This window comes from Diabrotica undecimpunctata, chromosome 7 (genome assembly GCF_040954645.1).
Source record: "Diabrotica undecimpunctata isolate CICGRU chromosome 7, icDiaUnde3, whole genome shotgun sequence".
NCBI classification, from domain to species: domain Eukaryota; kingdom Metazoa; phylum Arthropoda; class Insecta; order Coleoptera; family Chrysomelidae; genus Diabrotica; species Diabrotica undecimpunctata.
In genome coordinates this window covers 131,936,264-131,952,162 of record NC_092809.1, presented here as the reverse complement: position 1 = coordinate 131,952,162, position 15,899 = coordinate 131,936,264, and the positions used below count along the sequence as shown (strand labels likewise).

Genomic DNA, 15,899 nt, shown 5'->3' with positions numbered 1-15,899 from the left:
TAAGATTCCTGTTAATAAAATGTTTGGAGAACATTTTCTAAGCCACGTTTGCCTTATTTTGCTGTATCGTACAAGGAACTCAGGATGAATTCCATTAAACTCTGGTGATTTGCCTATTTTGATGTCAGTCGTAACATTTGTTGGTAAAGCGACAAGGTAAGTTTTGTATTAAGTGTTTGTAATAGAGTTCATACTTATCTGCTGGGTATTTTGAAATTTAGACTCTCAGTTGTTTTCATCCATCTTTCCTTGAACTATTACTATTCTCTACATAGGCGGTCACATTCATCGTTCCATCCCGGGATATATTTCTTCCGGAGCCTCTTGGTGTCCACTTTTAGTTGTTAAAACGACGGTACCGGCAAATCTTTGTTTTCATTGGTGTTATTCTGCAAGTACTTGTGAGATGGCCATTTATTTTCAATTACTGCGTTTTCACGTGTTTTTCATCGATTCCATTGTCTAGGTACTCATAAGTTGCCGTTTCAGTTCTTATTTTCAAATTCTCCCATTCATCATTTAAATATTTGTTGATAGATTGTGGTTGCAGATATTGATTAATCGTATTTGGTAATCTTTGGCAAATATCCTTTAAATATGTTTTCTTGTCTGAGTGATATTACAGAGAAAGGTTTGGTACTCTAAATATGATGGCTATGCTATGATGAAGAAGGAGTGGACAGAGTTTTACACTTATCTTGAACATCGATATGATTATTTGCAACGATCGTGTTTCTAGATTTCTAACATTTCTAAAGGTCGAACTTTTTACGTTACAATAAAGATCGGTAATTTACAAATAACCGCGCGCGGTTGAAAAAGTGTTTACGACGACATAAATAAACAATTTCTAAGAAGTTTGCATGATATAAAATTGTGTTTTTTTTATAGTCAGATCTATTACAGTAATTCCCATCGTTGGTCTTTGTTTAGTTACCAAGACGACACAGATTACCTACAAACCAACACTAATCGCAATCGATACGCTATTCACTGGACATTCAACATATGAACTTATTTAATAATTAATCGGTAAAGTGGATTTCGGCCTCAATTCCAATAAGCGTGAAAATTTTCAATATATATAGAATATGGTCCAAGGTCAGGATGGCACATTTTCGTCTTTGTTATGGTTCTGTCAGAATTGCCATAAAAATTCCATACCGAAGCATGAAACGTGTTTATTTTTAATCTTAATAAAATTTCTACAATACCAAACTTTTCCCTTCTTTTACGCATTATGGTACAATTGAAAAACTGTACATAACTAATCAATATAAATAGAAAGGTCGAAGTAGTCTAGACTCGGCTATTAATTTGTTCTCTGAAATCATTCTCTGTTCCTCCTTCTCCCTCCCCCACACTTAGCAGCTCTATCTCCTTCTAACAATATCTCCTTTTTTCTAGCCGCCTCTCCTTCTTTCTATCAGTCTATTCCTCATTCTATCAGTCTCCCTTCTTTCTAGCAGTTTCCTCCTATTTCTAACAGTCTGGTCACAGTTCTGGTAGTGAACGTTAAAAATAAGTGCTGTAAATAACCATGATCTAAGTGAAAAACATGGTGTTTTGGCTCTAGTCTCCGTCAATGAGAATGAGTTGTTTACATTAAATTAAATTACATTCAAATAACATTGACATATTAAAAATTCATCGCGTAATTTAGCAGAACAAATTTTTAAAACAATCACCCATTGATTGGGATACTCCGTGCCATCAAACTTGTGCGACTGTAGATCCAGTATATATGTATTCATGGACCTATAGGATCTAATGGACGCAACTCACAATTGATTTGTCATCGCTCGCTACTGGTCCAAGCACACCTCATTTAAAGTCGTTATAGAGATATACATTTAATGCGTACACATCTTATTTATTATTGTATTCTATTATCTTTTTCGTATACGAGAGATACATTAAAATTTTTGAACAAACAATAGAAGGAAATCTGGTAGTGTGTTAAAGGATTTCCAGATTTACCGTGATTCATCGTGACCAGAAGATAGTTCTTCTAATGGTGCCATCCAGTGATGATCTTTTGATACTATCCATTTCCCAGATTTAGATGGAGTTTGATTAACGTAGTCCTTGGTTACTCTGAGAAGACTACAACGTGATTTTAGTCTACGTGAAGCCGGTTGGATCCAATATAAAGGGAGTTCGGGCTCTGTCGACTTTATTCTCTGTTTGTGAAGCGACTGTCTCCCATCAAACTCCCGGTGCAGCGATTTCATTTAAGTGGTAGACTTTATTAACACACGTTGACTTTAGACGCCCTGTAACTTTACGGAGAAGATGCAGCAATGACTATCTGGCAACTTCTTGGCAGTTTTGTTAAATTGTTTCACTCCTGTGCCACACTTTTATTGTGAAGTTATCGATCAGCCGACGCTTTGTGCTTATAATTCTATTAGATATTTCTTTTTTCCATTCATTAGCTTCCATACATTTCTATTAGATGCAAGTCTATCAGTCGACCTATTAATCCGCTATCCGCTAAATACCTATAGAGAAGAGGAATTTTATAACAGTTTTTGTCTTGTGACAAGGTGTTTAGTCATGCATACATGTTAAACTCTGATTCCGGAACCACTCCTGGTTCTGAGGAAGCATTTTTGTTTGCACTACTCTCAAGTACTGGTCGTGTCGCATTGTTTCTTCGGCAATGTAGACTCTACAAATTCTTTGACTGCTTATAATGAATCAAATCATGACGCTCATTCGTGTTATCGTCCTTACAATACAATCCTGTTTGTATTTTCCCCCATGTCTTCTCCTTACAGATTCAGCTCTATCCATGAGGATTTGTAAAGTATGTTCGACAGAAAACCAAACCTGGAATATGGTTATCTGGATAGAAAAACAATGCTAAGTAATGTTATTTACCTGCTTCCAAACATCAATCGTCCAATCTTTGTAATCTTTAGCCCATTAAAACATTTGTTTCTTCACGGCTAGTATGATCAGCGGCTTTTATGTAGGGCGACAAGTTGAAAATCCCAGATTCTTTATTCGCCGATCAGCTGATATTGGTAAAATGTTGACGCCATAATTCTGCACAATTTTCGTTAAAATCCTTCGAGGTTCTTTTCTGTTTGTCAAAACAATATGGCGAATTTTGCTTTCATCCCGTAGTGTTGCAATTTTTATTCGGTCACATTTCTGTTTGCGCCGAGGAACCAAATCAAAATTTTTATCAAGTTTTTTCTTTATGTCGTCCACAGTTGCCACTGAAACTCTAGAAATTGCTGTTATATTTCTTCTGAAAGTGATTACTATTCAATAATAAAGTTTTTTTTGCCTTTTTACTTGGTGAGATGTCTTTGGCTTTACTCTTGATGAGAAAGTTACAGTTCTGGTAGAACTGGTGTAACGAACACGCAATGTGTGATGAATTCGCAAGAAATAGTATAAGACACTCAGAATATCAATAGAGAGCAATGGAAACTATTTATAATAACCTAAAAACTTTAAATACCTACTAAGAATAAACACTAAAATGAGCAAAAGCTGTAAGCTGAGCTTCACCGCAGGATAAAATGGCGTCTGAGCCACGTATTTCCACGCCAGCTGTGTTGCCAGGTTTTTTGCAATTTTATAAAGTGTTACAACACAAAATGGAAACAAACGCAGTAATATATTACATATTATATACCCCTTTTGTAAAAAGAGTTGAATTTTACTAGGTGTCTCTAATAATGAATTATGCTTCTGATCATGCCTGAAACAGTCAAGCGGAAAATAGTTTAAATTATAATAAAACTTGTCACTTCCTTCTAATAAAAAGTATATTAAATTTGCTATCTTACGAAAACATTCACTTTTTATTCATCAACAAATTGATTTCCAATACCTTGAAACGCGCCGAGGACTATTTAACAACACAACGAATTATTTATGGTTTAATTTGCTATTATCTGAAGTTCATTCGTTATAAAGGGGAACTATCTCAAAGTTAAGCAATAAGTTGAATTATTTACGAGCTAATGGCAAACGAATGATATTTAAGTAGTAAGTAGAAGTAAATGTTGACAATGACTCGCCGAAACATTACACATTTAATTCAGCTACGCCAGATGGTAGGTTAGGTTTTTAGTTTTTTAGACATATGCAACGGATTTACGCAGCCTGTAAACAAAAATTTTACTACAATTATTATCATGGTATATATAAATATATCCGTTTATATTAAACAAAAAAACTGCCTTTACAATTTTAAGAGTCGGCTACGGGACATTGACAACATAAGCTAAGTTTCTCTATCTTTTACACTTTATGTAAGAGATCCCACGCTATAGTGAAATTCACACACACTGAGAGCCAAGTACGGTTCAGATATTAATGCACATTTGCAGGCTTATACTTTATTAAACTCACAACACATATTTTATATTACATTTTTTGATTGCTATACAGGGTGGAACCTTCGGAAATAGCATCGATCGATTATGGAAAAACTACGGTTAGTAAAATTTCGATAGGTAAAGTACATTCGTTTACCAAATTCTCATCAGTAAACATTAGCACGTGTTGATATTCGCCGTCTCATTCGTCAAGAGTGTATTAAATATAATTTATTACCTTAAGTGAGACAGATTCTCATGTTACAGATCCAAACTTGCCAGCATTTTAAATTCAAATTGTATCGTGTTGATTTTTAAGTTAATATATTGTGTTATATTTATGTTATAGTTATTGTTAAGTTTCAGTTTCAAAAGTAAATACTTTTAAAAATCATATGATACATAGGTCCCTGTTTGGCTTACACGTGGTTCTATTGACGATTGGGAATTTGTAAAATGAATACGGTTTAATAGATTTAGTGTATCATATCCTATATCTAATTTAATTGTTTTTTAGTAATTGACGTTTAAAAAGTGGCCATTTTCACATTTTGGACAATTGTAACGTCCAAACGGTTTGATTTAGAGCGAAACGGTTTGCACATTCCTATTTTAACTTTTTATAAGCTATCGAAAAACTTTCCGACAGGAAAATACTCAAAAATACTCGATTTCTGTGCACCCAGCCAAATAGCCGAAAAGCCCGTACTCTGATTGGACTGACCAATGCATTTCATTGATTATAGAATAATCGAGGTTACTCACAGAAAGTAAATTATTATACTATTGTCGCCCTCTACAGCCGGGATGTCGGATTGTATGATACTTATTGTATTGATCTTTAAAAGCAAGCGCTGCTTCTAATAGCTCGGATCTCAAATAGCACTCTTTGAAAAATATGTCTCTTTCCACTAGCCATTCCTTGATTGCAACTGTATTCTATAAATTGTTAGCGAATCTCTCTTTACGGGAATGATACGATGCATTGTCCATTTCAATGACATTTATGTGACCATTATAAGGCAAATTCGGTAGTAACGCCTCTTTAAACTCAAAATATGCGGCATACATTTCATCGTGATAGTTTCCATAATTTTTCTTCGCCATAAAAACACGCTGTGTGCCAGGAAGGAAACTTCCTGAAAAATCTGCATGAAGTAAAACATTAAAAAGTGAAACTGGAACAAAACCATGAAGTGGAGATATCCAGGATCCGTAATAATCATTAACATTTATATCATATTTTTTTTGCACTTTATGTGCAATATGATCTTCCATAGCTATCACACAAATTGTAATAAATTTATATGTATCAAATTGTGTGATTGTGAAAATTTTCTCTTGGATAGCTGGCATTCTTAATAAAAAAGATCTTCAAGTGCTGAAGTTGAGCAAGGTTTCACACATTACAAACACGTTACAAACTCGTATTCTAGGCATTCGGAAATTTGTCTAATTTTGAAGATATTCTGTAAACGGTTCTTAAGCATAACTGAGTTAATTGTGAGCAATAATCACTGGACAAAGCGAAAAACTCGGGTTCGTTCGGAAAAATATCCCATGAGATTTGTTTGCAAATCACGTTCATGAGATACCCCAAAATAAGGTTCAACAGGTCGCTCAAGCGAAAAGTTGTTCAAATTTTTAACATTTTTTGCTGAATTTAATGCTGAAAAAAAGCAAAATGGCGATTTTCAAGGCTCAAAAACAAGTAAAAAATATTATTTTTAAAATCATAAAGGGCCTAAATTCAGTTCAAGCCTTCTTCTATCAACTCCCGATGAGAATTCTGGGCTTATTTTATTTTAAAACATTGTTTTTTAATTGATGAAGCGCCGATGGCTGGGCGGGCGCCCATTTGTACAATGAGAATTCAAACCAACAAAAATTTGTGCCATTGTGCCATAGACCTTGTTTCTCTCTCTTATACACGTGGCAGCCCGAGCGCCCATCCTGTCATAAGTGCTTCATTAACGATTAAAAAACAATGTTTTAAAACGAAATAAGCCCAAAATACATTTCGGGAAATGATAGAACAAGGTTTGAACTTGAATTTAGGTCCTTGGTGAATTCAAAAATAATATTTTTTATTTGTGTTTTTGAGCTTGAAAATCGTGCAAAAAAATTTTGCGCTTTTTTCAGTTTTAAATTGTTTATAACTCGAAAACGATTAAGTTTACAGAAAAATTACACGACACCTATTTTGTTCAGAATTGTCCAAAAAATTAAAAAAAAATGTACGAGCCGAAAAAATTGATTGATACAATTTGTATAAACTTTTCGCCTGGGCGACCTCTTGAATCTTATTTTGGGGTATCTTATGAAATTGATTATGCAAAAACATCTCATGAGAATATTTTTCCGAACGAAGTCGAGCTTTTCGCCTTGTCGTTAAACCTATTTCTTTGTGTAAAGGCTCTTACCAAGTTCTAAAGTAATCCTCTATTATGAAGTCTCCATATTGACTATGACTTGTACCACATAACCTTGTGGTATTTTGGCTTCTTCAACATGAAGTTTGTCACCTAACAATTTACCCCCGTAAAACCACCTTTGCCTTGAAGATTCTATTCCTTCTTGACTCTGTAACAAAAAAATATTCGATAAAATACACGAAATTAGTATAAGAATATAATTTTATGGCATATGGTATTAAAACATAGATCTTAGATGTAGCAACATAGAGCTGTTTCTAGCTGATCCAGCTAGAAACTAATTTTATACACAGGGATTATACTCTTCTCGCCCACGGGCCGTTCATGGCATTTTAATAACAATACAAGGCAGACATCGAATAGCTTCGGTATATGTAAGTATTGAGGAAAAACATAAGGAACAAACAATCCTAACTGTTCAAATGATGAATTGTTTGCAAATGTGGGTCCATTTTCAAAAGGCAAAAAATCAAAAAAAAAAACCTTTTTTCTTTTGTCACAAAAAAGCTCACAATTGGTTAGCCTAACCTAACCTGACCAATTGTGAATAAGTCTTTGTTCTTCTTTCTTGTTACCTTTTGAATTGTAACTTGTCTTGTCTAACACGAGCAGCTAATGTTGTAAATGTCCATATTAAATTGAAGAAGTTCTTTGAACAGCTCATTGGATTGAGCCCACAGTCAAAAAAAGTGGCCTAGGCCTCCTATTATGTTACAAACTTCACAATCGCATTCCCGAGTATTTTAATGTTATGTCTGGATTAAATGTGGAACCAAACTTCATTCTGCTGATGACACACTTTTCGGTGGTTGTACTTTGGCAATTGTAGTCGTATTTGTTTTACTAAGATTTTCTCCTTAATATGGTTTCTAGTTTGATGCATCGCGTTGGATTTGTACAAAATATATTCTTGCCACAAGTAGGACCATTTACCTCATCATTTTTTGTTTGGCTAAGTTTATTTGTTGTTCTATCAAAAATTTGCAATTTATTTTTTCCCTCATTTGTATGCTCTCTCTGGTAATTTTATCTGTTTCTTATCCCTACGTGTGCTTTGATCCTGAAGAATCTAATATTTTTATTTGATCTTGTATTTTTTTTAAAGTGTTTGGACACTACGAATAACATGAATGGATGTGTATGAGTGGAATTTTACAATTTTAAAACTGAAAGACTGAAAGTGAATCTGAAAAGTTATTTGCGTTCTGATAATTTTCTAATTGAATTGTGTAGATGCAAAATTCACATTCTCTTTTCATATTTTCAGTTATGTATATTGTTACGAACATGCATTCGCCGTGGCCCGTGTAACGGTTGCATTTCGAAAGCGACTAGAAGTTTCAGCGATGTATGGAGCGCGGGAGGGATCGACCCGTCAAATAGGCGAATTAGAGGTGGGATACGCCAGAATATTCTAGTACATAATAACTTTTGTATATAAGCATACCTTCTAGGAGTTAAAGTTGAGTTGATAAGATATAATCGTGATGTAAACTTATAAATAAATATATTTATATAAATTCGAACCGCTCGTTCTATTTAAAAACGGTACAATTGGTGTTACGGTGTGAGATTAAAAAAAATAAATTCAGCAGTGACTTTTGAACTTTTAAAAAGTATTGTTTGTCGGGAATATCCACGTAGTTCGGTAGTGATCTTTGTAAGAACATTTACAAAAGTACGTGTGTGCCTGACCAAAGATACTGCTAGTAGAACTGTCAGTAAAACAGTTGCGTGAGCAACTAGAAGAACGCGATGAAGACTGCAGCGGGTCCAAGAAGATCCTCCAAGAACGACTGAAGACTATTCTCAACAAGAGACAATTTGAAGTTATTGCCACAGCCAATCATTGGGCAGAACAAGAAAAGGCTGTTTCCTTGACTGCTGCTTTACGAGGTGATGCTGCGGATATCCTAAGATCGATTCTTAAAGGGCAAGAAAAATGTTACCAGACCTTGTTCACTCGACTAGATAAACGTTACGGAGATGCCCATCTACAACAAGTCTACAAAGTACAAATAAGAAGTAGAATTCAACGAGCAAGTGAGAGTTTGCAAGAATTTGAAGCAGATGTTGCTCGTATAGCGCTGTTGGCTTATCCAGAGGTACCAGACAACATATTGAAAGAAACTGCTGTAGATACCTTCGTCAATGGGTTGAGAGACAGTGAACTACAGAAAGCTTTAGGACTAGCAAGACCGAAAGTTTTAGATGAAGCGCTCGTCATTGCCTTGGAACACGAAACAGCTAGTCAAGCTTCACGGAGCTATCGAGTACGAACCTCTGAAGAGATCAACGAACGAAACGATAAACGTCTGGAGGAAATCGTACGGAAAGTAGTTCGTAATATGATGCCGAAGAGACGCGAAACCAGATGTTGGAATGGTGGCGACGTAGGTCACATTCGTCGTAAATTACAAGAAAATAATACAACAGTTAGAAAGCTAGAACAGATCGAACACTGGGCTGGACAAAGTCATTCAAATGCAGAGGCTCGGTCAAGACGGCGATGCAGTGCAAATTGTAATCACTGTCTTAGATTAGAAGAACGACTTTGCCCCGTGAGACGAACCACCGTCATTAATGATCAATGGCAGCCTCAACAGCTACAAGACGCTCAAGCAGATGATCCATGTATAAAAAGAGTATTGGATTGGGTGCGTCGAAGTGAAAGACCCTCTTGGCAAGACATTAGTGCATGTAGTCCAGAAGTCAAGTGTTACTGGAGCCAATGGAATCGCCTAGTGCTAAAAGATGATCTTCTGTATAGAACCTTTGAGAACGATGATGGTTCAGAAAATAAGCTTCAGTTGATTGTACCTAAAAGGAAGGTGTCAGAAGTATTGCGTCAGTTGCATGACGGTGCATCAGGTGGACACTTTGGTATTACGAAGACACTGCAAAAGGTTCGAGAACCGTTCTATAGGGTCAACTGTAAAGATGATGTAAGAAGATGGTGCCGAAAATGTAAACTGTGTGCAACCAGTAATGGTCCAGTTGGTAAAAAGAAGGCACCCATGAAACAGTACAATGTTGGTAGTCCTATGGAAAGAGTAGCAATCGACATTGCAGGTCCACTTCCAGAGACAAATGATGGAAATAAATATATCCTTGTAGCCATGGATTATTTTACGAAATGGACTGAGGCATATGCGATACCAAATCAAGAAGCTGCTACTATTGCAGAGGTACTTGTTAAAGAATTCTTCAGCCGATTTGGTGTTCCCTTGGAGATCCACTCCGACCAAGGGCGAAATTTTGAGTCAACTCTTTTCCAAAACGTTTGTCTGGAAAGCCAACCATCTTCCACAAAATTTGAAGTTGAATTGCGTTGATTTAATCTCAAGAATTATGGTTGTAAATCACGAAACAGCGGCTGCTATTGTTGCGTTGCTTCAAGACGGAAGAAGTGAGCGATATGTTGCTCAAAAGTATCAAATATCTAATAGTACTGTTCACCGTATTTTTACATGTTTCTTGGCAACCGGAGCTTACACTAGACGACCTGGAACCGGTCCCCAACAAAGAACTAGGGCCCGTGATGATCGCTTCATCCTCTTACAAAGTCTACGAGACCGTCGTGCCACGGCTGTATAAATCCGAAATCAACTTTGGTAAGTCCGGAACACTAACGTAAGTGAACAAACAATTAAACGAGGGCTTGGAGAAGCGAATTTAAGTAGTCGCAGACCTGCAACAAGCCTACCACTTCTGCAACTCAGGCACCATCGAGTTGCGCGGCTTCGGTTTGCCAGAAACCATGCTCATTTTACTGTAAATAATTGGAGGCACGTTTTATTTACCCATGGGTCCAGGTTTACCTTGCGGTCTCCAGATGGCTGTGAGAGAGTAAGGCGAAGACCACATGAGCGTTTTGCAGAATGTACCTGTAGGGTAGGGCTATTAAGGGGGTTCAATTATGGTGTTGGCTGGAATTTCTCTAGAGGCACGTACAGAATTGTACATCGCTCCGACAGGATCCATAACATCTGCCAGGTGCATTGATGAAATTCTTCAAGATTTTGTTGTGACTTATGCTAGTTTTGTTCGAAATGACTTTGTTCTGATGCATGATAATGCTAAGTCTCACAGTGCGAGAATCACTTAACAGTTTTTAAATGAAGTAAACATTCCTGTAATGGAATGGCCAGCATTGAGTCCAGAGGCTAACCCAATCAAACATTTGGGGCATGCTTGGGCGAAGGATACGAAGTCGTGTTCCTTCCCCTTTAACCTTAAATCAGTTAAAAGAAGCCCTTTTAGAGGAATGGTGACTTATTCCTCAACAGGACATTTCTCATTTGATTTTCGGCATGCCAAGGAGAATTCAGGCAATAAATCGAGCACGTGGAGAAAACATTCATTATTAAAATCAGTTTGTACGGACACATGATTTAAGTTTGCATTAATTGAGCGTCATTTTGTTACAACATTTACTTACGTTTTTTCCTTTTAATTTTTAAATTGTTATCTACTGAAACAGTTCTTTGTTCAAAAGTTACATTTTTATTAGAAATTACTTAGAACAGTTTGTGTTTACGTTATTATAATAATAAAAGTTTTAAAATTTGAACTTTTTATTTTAAAAATGTAAGTGCTCCGTTTTTTGTGCCGGTGAGTGTATTTATTTTGAATTGCTTGTGTAAGAGTGAATTCTTAAGGCACGTGGCAACAGTACAAAAACTAATTTCATGTAAAATGCGGTGGACATGAAATTCTTATCTTAGAGAAAATATATTTTTCTTGATTACTATACTTGCACAAAAGAAAGTACGTCAACAGTTCGTATATTTCCTTTATGGAGGTATTTTGTCGAGCTATCAAAAACTAACAACGACGACAACACAACAATTTCCTTTACGCGAAAACTTGAGAAAAGCAATAAAAAGAAAATGACTCCTTAGCGGAAAAGTAGAACAAACACAAAGCTTTTAGCGGAAAAATATTGTTTATGTCAATTAGGATCCTTTATGGGACTACGAATACTTCGAGTAGAAAGAGGATAAAGGTCCGCAGTATATTGGTGCAGACTTCATAATTAATTTATTTTTCAATTACAGATGGCTTTAGGAACAGACAAAGAACGAATAAAAATAGCTAACATTAAATTTTTGTACCTTAATACACTCACGTCTTAAATTGATATTTGGTTTAAAGTCATGCACAAAAATAACGCTTGTATCTTTAGTAACAAAAAAAAAATAACATTTTGTCCTAAAAGTTTGATTGACTCATTCTTATAGTAGAAAAAGAAAGAGAAATATGCTTTATTGTCACTGAAAATTGGACAATTTTATGTACAAAGCTTAAAGAGGGAAGAATTAAAATCTCGTGATTTTTGAAGTAGCTTCTGCAATGTGTTATTCTACTGTGGCCAAAAAGATACCGCATTGCTCTTTTTTGTAATTTAAAAATAACATCAGATTGGGCAGCTGTACTTGAACCCCAAAAAGGAAGGTCACATCAAAGATGAGACTCGAACAAAGAAATATATGTTATTTTGAAAGATGCTAAATTGATTACCTTCGAAACAGATCTTATTGCATAGCAGGCTGAGGCTAGTTTCTTACTTAAATCGATATGAACGGACCATTTAAGGTTGCTGTCTATAAACATACCAAGAAATTTTACAGAATCAACGATACTGATCTGGCTGTTATTAAGAAGCTTATTTGAGTTGAAGAGCTCCTTTATAGGATAATGGTACTGTCTTATCCACGTTAGAAGAGAGTAAATTAGAGTCGGACCAGGTTTTTATTTTAAGTAGATCAGAAGTTATAGTTGCACGAAGACTTGCAATATTAGAGTTCCTCCAGGTAATACTGGTATCATCAGCAAAAGGAAAAATGTTTCCATCGATTTTTAAATTAGTGATGTCATTTATAAAAATAAGGAAAAGTAGAGGACCCAATACTGAACCTTGTGGTACTCCACATACAATGCTTTTGTGACTAGAGTCAGTATCATTTGCTCTAATTAGTTGTTTCCATTCCTTAAGGAAGATTGGAACGAATTCAAAGAAATATCTCGAATTCTGTAAAGATGTGTTCAGTGTAAAGATTATTGTTTAGTGCTTGATAGACCTCATGTAGTACAGAAAACATAGCATCACTGGTACATTCATTAGATAAAAAGCCAAACTGACTTTGTGATAAAATGTTTTCAACGAGAAAGGACATAAGTCGGGCTTTTATAAGTCTCTCATTAATTTTGGATAGGACCGGTAGTAAGACAATTACTTTTTCACCACCCTCATGAAGAGGAATAATAATGGCTGTCTTTAGGCACTTGGAAATATACCTTCTTCAAAGGAATCGTTAATTAGTGAGACCAGGACTTTCAACACATTTTTTGGGATATTTAAGAAAATTTTTTTGGATAGTCCATCAGTACTACAGGAAAATTTGTTTTTGATACTACTGATTATTTGGATCAGTTCAGATTTGTCAACTGGTCTTATAAAGAATGAATTCGAGACCTTTTTTGAATTGGGGAGATATATAATAGGATCTTGTTGTGGCAAAATAGTTGATGATATATTTTTACTCACATTAACGAAGTATTCATTTAGATTTTCAGGGTTTGGAAGAGAAAATTTTTGAGCGGTGTTAGTTTTATTTCGAAGATCGTTTATTATGGACCAAGTTTCTCTTGCAACATTTTTAGAGCTTTCCATACGATTCTGATAATACATTCGTTTAGCTGTTTTATATAGGTTCGTCTGTGCTTATAGATATATTCAGTGACAAAGACGTTGGTAGTAAATTTCTTGATTTACAGTAGTGCCTTGTAAAACCATACGATTCGAATATATTGACCAAGGATAATTGGGTAGCACAAGCAACAGCGTAATTAATATTCAAGTCACTGCATACAATCTTTCTGCTTTTATTGGGCAGGTCGTCTAGCAAATTTAACAGGTTCTGAAAAAATAGTTCCGTGGAAGAATCAGGTGATCTATAAATGCAAAGAATGTATAGATTAAGATTCTTTTTATAAACCAACGAAAACTCAAAAAAGGATTCATTCAACAGAAAGTCATATTTTGTTATAGGAGAGAAATCATTATTTGTAGAAATAATTAGGGTATCACCGACGATCATAATTAGCAATTGTGGTATATTTTTGTACAAAAAAAGGCTCGTTGACTTCAAGCCAGTGCTCGGTAACCGCAACTATTGAGGGAAATCCTAATTCATCTAGAAACAAAAGGTTAAAAAACTAGCTTTCTATACTTTGTCTCAAAGTGACTAGTATGTACAGGGTAAGATATGCAATGCTAATCTTATGGGAATTTCGCCAAGACGTTGCCAGTTTTATGCAGTGAGCGATGGCGTTCTCTATCGTCTATCTTTCAAAATAAACGGAATAAACCAGGAGTTCTCAACAAGTCTCGTACAATTTTATGTAATTTACAAATATCATTTGCTAATAATTTTACATAATACTATACATTATTTGTTTCTAATAGTAACTTATCAACTTTTATCTTTTATTAGTAGCAGTAGTATAATAAAATGTAAAATAAAATAAAATAAAATATAATAAAATTCCGGTAATTTCTACTAACTGCCAAATTTAAAATGTTATTTACGTCCCTGCGGTGCTAATTACTGCCATAATGTGTAAGGCGTGTGCCGCCTAAATACCGGGTATATATATATATATATATATATATATATATATATATATATATATATATATATATATATATATGTGTGTGTAAGGAATTTGTAATTTTGGATGATATCAACTGCAAATACTTTCTTCTAAGTTATTCAGTAATTAAGAAGCAATTAGAGTAATTCTTATACAGAATATGTTTAAAAGCTTGATACATCCAGGACCTTAATTAGTCTTTATTTGTTCTTCGGAGCGCATAAACATATTCGAGGTACGATTATTTGTACCATCTTGGATGTACTGTTACTGTTTTGTTATTGTTATTATTTGTTGGTGGCTGTTGTTGTGATTTACTGTTGGTAATAAATTATTGTTATTTTCTGTTGTTGGCTATTGTTATATTTGACGCCGAATTTTTACCGGAGGAAATTTTAAATGGAAACGTGGAAAAGCTCTGAAACTTTCAGAGAAGCAGATACTAATAAATATTATTAATTATCATCTTAATCAGGATAACAACGATTCTGTATTAAGTGTAATTAGGAAAGTGTCAGAGATGAGTGGTGTTTGCGAAAAGACTCTGTTTCGCATACGAGAGGAATATTCATCACCTGCTGGATTACAATCTCCAAAGAGCAGGTCCAAGAAGCGAAAGGTTGGTAATTCTCGTGACAACAAGTACGATGAAGGTGTCAGGGGCCAAATTCGTAAAATAGTTCATAAATTTTTTCGTGAGAATATACCACCAACAATAAACACCATATTAGCTGTTGTAAATGTCGAAGAAACTTTGGCCAACTTTTCACGGGCCACGCTACATCGCTTGCTGAGTGATATGGATTTTGTGTTTATAAAACGTGGCAGAAATTCAATTTTGATTGAAAAACCAGAAATCATCTCGTGGCGTCATCGTTATTTACGCGCAATTCGTAAATACCGTGCAGAAGAATACAACATAGTGTATTTGGATGAATCATGGGTAAATATCGGGCACAGAGTGAAAAAAGAATAGGTTGATAAAACAATTACATCTCACAACAGGATTAAAAGCTCCAACAGCTCGTGGTGCACGGTTCGTTTTATTGCACGCAGAATCTACCAGTGGATTTGTTGATGGAGCAGAGCTCACGTTTTTGGCAAATAAAAATACTCAGGACTACCACGACGAAATGGATGGACCGACCTTCGAAGATTGGTTCGAAAATAACAATGCTAAATTTGCCAGAAAAAACTGTTGTGGTAATGGACAATGTCTCCTATCACAGCAGAAACTCAAAACAAATTCCCAACAGTTCAACACTAAAAAAAGATATTCAAGAATGGCTTCTGTCAAAGGACCTATTTTTTGAAGAAGACTACCTAAAATGCGAGTTACTTGATGAAGTCAAGGCCGTAAAGCAAAATATGACAGGTACATAATAGAAGATATTGCCAAAAAGCACAATGTGAAGATTCTGAGGCTCCCACCCTATCACTGTGAACTCAATCCCATCGAAAT

The 15,899-nt window shown here is 35.2% G+C and overlaps 1 protein-coding gene across 1 annotated transcript in view; it reads right to left on the bottom strand.

Annotated features, from left to right (window-relative positions):
- Positions 1–15,899, bottom strand: part of LOC140445842 (ubiquitin domain-containing protein 1) — a 75,663-nt gene that overhangs the window by 20,773 nt on the left and 38,991 nt on the right. Inside the window, exon 3 of the mRNA XM_072538224.1 lies at positions 6,767–6,926. Coding sequence (XP_072394325.1) covers positions 6,789–6,926 — 138 coding nt within the window. The 3' untranslated portion in view covers positions 6,767–6,788. The remainder of the gene's footprint in view (positions 1–6,766; positions 6,927–15,899) is intronic.